Genomic DNA, 3,431 nt, shown 5'->3' with positions numbered 1-3,431 from the left:
TAGATGCAGCCAGCCAGAGAATCCCCCGCCGCCCTGCCCTCTCCTCCCTGTACCGCAAGCAGCAGGCGCACCTCGCAAACGGAGGGCGCCCTTACGCCCAGCAAATGGGCGATAGAAAACCGATCGGTGCCTATGCCATTCCCAATATGCACTGGCATGACGTCGGGGCAGCATGAGTACGAGCAATTTTTTCTTTTTTTGCCGATGCCCGTGATGTTGCCCCCCCCATCATGATGCCGCCCCGGGCAACCACCCGTGTCGCCTGTATCAAAAACCTACTGTTACTCATTTTATATTAAGATTTAAAAATCTAGTTGTTATTGGTATGGCGAGTATTCTTCAGTAATAGTAATAAATCACACAGCAACAGTACATTCATGTAGTTGTAAACAGCATGATAATATGTTAAGTAATCCAAAGTATTCAGAATACGTTACCTTATTGAGTAACGTAACGGAATACGTTACAAAATACATTTTGGGGCATGTATCCTGTAATCTGTAGTGGAATACATTTTAAAAGGGACCTTCCCAACACTGTTCATTGTTAAGTTGCGTGTTATGTGTCGATACAGCACTGGTTCATCCCTTGATAATTATTCCCCACAGTGGTCAGGCACTGGACTGAAAATGACTGAAAAAGCCGTTCAAGTCCAAAGAAAATCTCTTGAGAAAGCTTGAAGAACTATTGCTCAAGACCATTTAACAAATGACCACAAAGTCTAGCTGCTTTGAAGCAAAATATACGAAATCAGAGGTGTTTCAAGACTTACTGTACTGTGCTTTTTCTCATTTACTAACCTCACAGTTCGCTGTGTATTCTGGAGTATTAGGCTGTTGAAGTGACCCTTATGAAAGAAATAGACAGGAAAGAGAAATTTAACTGCTGACATGTTGTATAGTCATCAGAATGCTTTTATGATAGGCAATAGTTACCTTTAGAGGGACACTTTTTTCTCTGGACTATTTTGCAGAGGGTACCACAGAAGATTACATTGAAAATAACTGAGACAACCAGAGCTGCAACCACAGTCTTAACCAAGACAGGGACAGCTTCGTCCTGTTTCACTGCAAAGACATACAAAGCAACGTAGTGTAAGCAAAAGAGGAAAATAAGAGGGTGAAAGAAACCATAATTGGTTTCAGTTTTAACACATATGCTCCTCACCTACGACATCCAGTCTCGTGCCTTTCCCAACAAGCACCTCGCTGCATGAAGCCACAGCACAGTAGTACGTCCCGACATCAGACCGGCTCACGTTCTTCTTTGTGAAGCTGTAAACGCATCTCTGTGCAGAGCAGCTGGACTCAGACCTCTTCACACACTGGCTGCTGCTATTTGTGTGGATGTACATGATTCCCAAGTGAGAATCTACTGTATCCTTTTTGAACCAGTAAACGTTGTCTTCTTCGGCACTGGATCCTTTGAGCAGCGTGCAGTTCAGTGTCACCGAGTCTCCTTGTTGCACAGAGTTTGATTCTGGCTGCTTTAGGAAAGTCCTGTGACTGGGCTCTGAAAAAGTATTAAAAACACATGTTAAAATAGGAAGTGCAGATTTGTTTTTATATTGTTAATATTCCCAAATCTTAAAAACTTTCCACATTACCTCTCAGGACCAAAAACGTTCCTTCGTCAAATTTAGTGACTGAGATGCTGGTCTGTCCACAGTAGTACATGGCCGAGTCAGAATCCTGAACATTAAAAATGTTCAGATGATAAAAATCTTCTCCACTATCAACTGAAATGCGTTGATTGTTTTTAAACCCGGGGTGGAAGATGTTGGAGTTGAGTAAATGTTTGTAGAAAGAGGATATGACTCGAGGTGACTCTCCTATGACTTGCTTGTACCAGGAGAGATATTTGGCCCTGGAGGCAAAGGAGCAATGCAAAGTCACATTATCTCCAAGGTTAGCGTAGAGGAACGCACCATCTGGAACACAAATCAAGATAAGTTAGAGACTGCTGAAATACCAATTCACAGTTCCACAAACACAAGATTGTGAGATTTAAGGCAATTACAACTCATTTACAGCATAAATGAATATATAAATAATAAAAAGTGAGTGTGAAGGACTTACAGGCTCTAAAGAGAGGAACCAGGAGCACGTAAAACCTGAGCATCCTTTACTCTCACTTCACTGTTCAACCTCTTCCAGCACGAGTGCAGTTTGAACAAAGGAGCCACAGAGAGAAGTTACAGCCTCAGCAGAAAAGGTGTACACGTAACAGAGGTGTGGGTGTCAGTGCTCATCCACAGAAGGAAGTCAAAAACTCTGAGCTGACCTTTTTCTTAATGAGAAATACAAATACATGCATATATACATATGCGTTGCACTCTAAAAACTATTGTTTAAGCTCAACAACAAAAAATTAACGCAACAGTTTCCATTACTCTTTTTGAGTTACGATAACTTATGTTGAAATTAGATTGAACCAACAAACTATATTGAGTTAGGGGAATTAACTTTTCCTCCATAATCAAAGGTGATTTTAATTACCATTTACGTAATATTTGGTAGCTTAAAAACATATTTTTAAGTTTAAGAAAATTATGTTCCTCCAATTACTTTTTCTACATTATTTAAAATGATTTTTAAGTGTTACGTAATTAATTACAGCAATTACAAAAACAATTTTTAAAGTTCATTATTTAAAATATTAAGTTGCTCATTTTCATCATTATTATCATCATTTTAGCTTTCTCTTATTTTTTTTATTGTAATAGCTTTTAAGAAAGGAATTCATTCAACATTTTTTTTAATCAAATAACTTTTTTATTTTTTAACTGTAGGCATTTCAACACTTTGTATTTAAAATGTGAAAATAAACCAGAAATTTAGATTTATACCATCACAGCCAAGTTATAGAATATGCCTTTATGTATTTAACACCACAGAAACAAATGTGTTCAATTGGTAAAAAATCTACTTAGAAAACATTTTGTTACAGTAATACTTCCATGCAAGTGTTCAGTAAATGTTAACTTTCAATGCCTACCAAACTTTACAAGATCTTGTATCTTTCTATTACACAATGCAGCAAACACCTTTAAGATCAATGTTACACATACAGGATTAAAAACAGTTAACAATTTTTGAAACAGAGTCAACATCTTTAACATAATGATGGTTCCATCAAGGTCAAGGAACAGCTTCTGAACAACTTTATAAAAAAAAAAGTATATTTCAGATCCTTGCATTAGCTCAGATTGAGAGCACATATTATGCCCATGAGCAAAACACAGCACCTTGGGAAATTCTGGCCCTCCATGATTTTTTGTTTCCTCCACCACAATAGTTGCAGTCTTATGGTTAGATCCAGGGGTGTACCGGTCACTGATGATGGCATAAAATAAAGACATAAAATAGGTGAGCCAGACAGAAAAAAGAAGCCTCTAGGTTATCCCTCTGACAAAACTATTCACAGTTTAA

The 3,431-nt window shown here is 38.0% G+C and overlaps 1 protein-coding gene across 1 annotated transcript; it reads right to left on the bottom strand.

Moving 5' to 3' along the window:
• Positions 1-450: 450 nt before the first annotated feature.
• On the bottom strand, positions 451-2,121 carry LOC146523228 (uncharacterized). The gene is made up of 3 exons (XM_085154198.1): positions 2,079-2,121; positions 1,602-1,930; positions 451-1,510 (listed from the first exon to the last, which is right to left on the bottom strand). The coding sequence occupies exons 1-3, from the start codon at positions 2,119-2,121 to the stop codon at positions 1,148-1,150; spliced, it is 735 nt and encodes a 244-aa protein (XP_085010324.1). The 3' UTR covers positions 451-1,147.
• Positions 2,122-3,431: the final 1,310 nt, after the last annotated feature.

This window comes from Neolamprologus multifasciatus, chromosome 3 (assembly GCF_963576455.1).
Source record: "Neolamprologus multifasciatus chromosome 3, fNeoMul1.2, whole genome shotgun sequence".
Classification (NCBI taxonomy): Eukaryota; Metazoa; Chordata; class Actinopteri; order Cichliformes; family Cichlidae; genus Neolamprologus; species Neolamprologus multifasciatus.
This window is presented reverse-complemented; position numbering and strand designations above follow the sequence as displayed.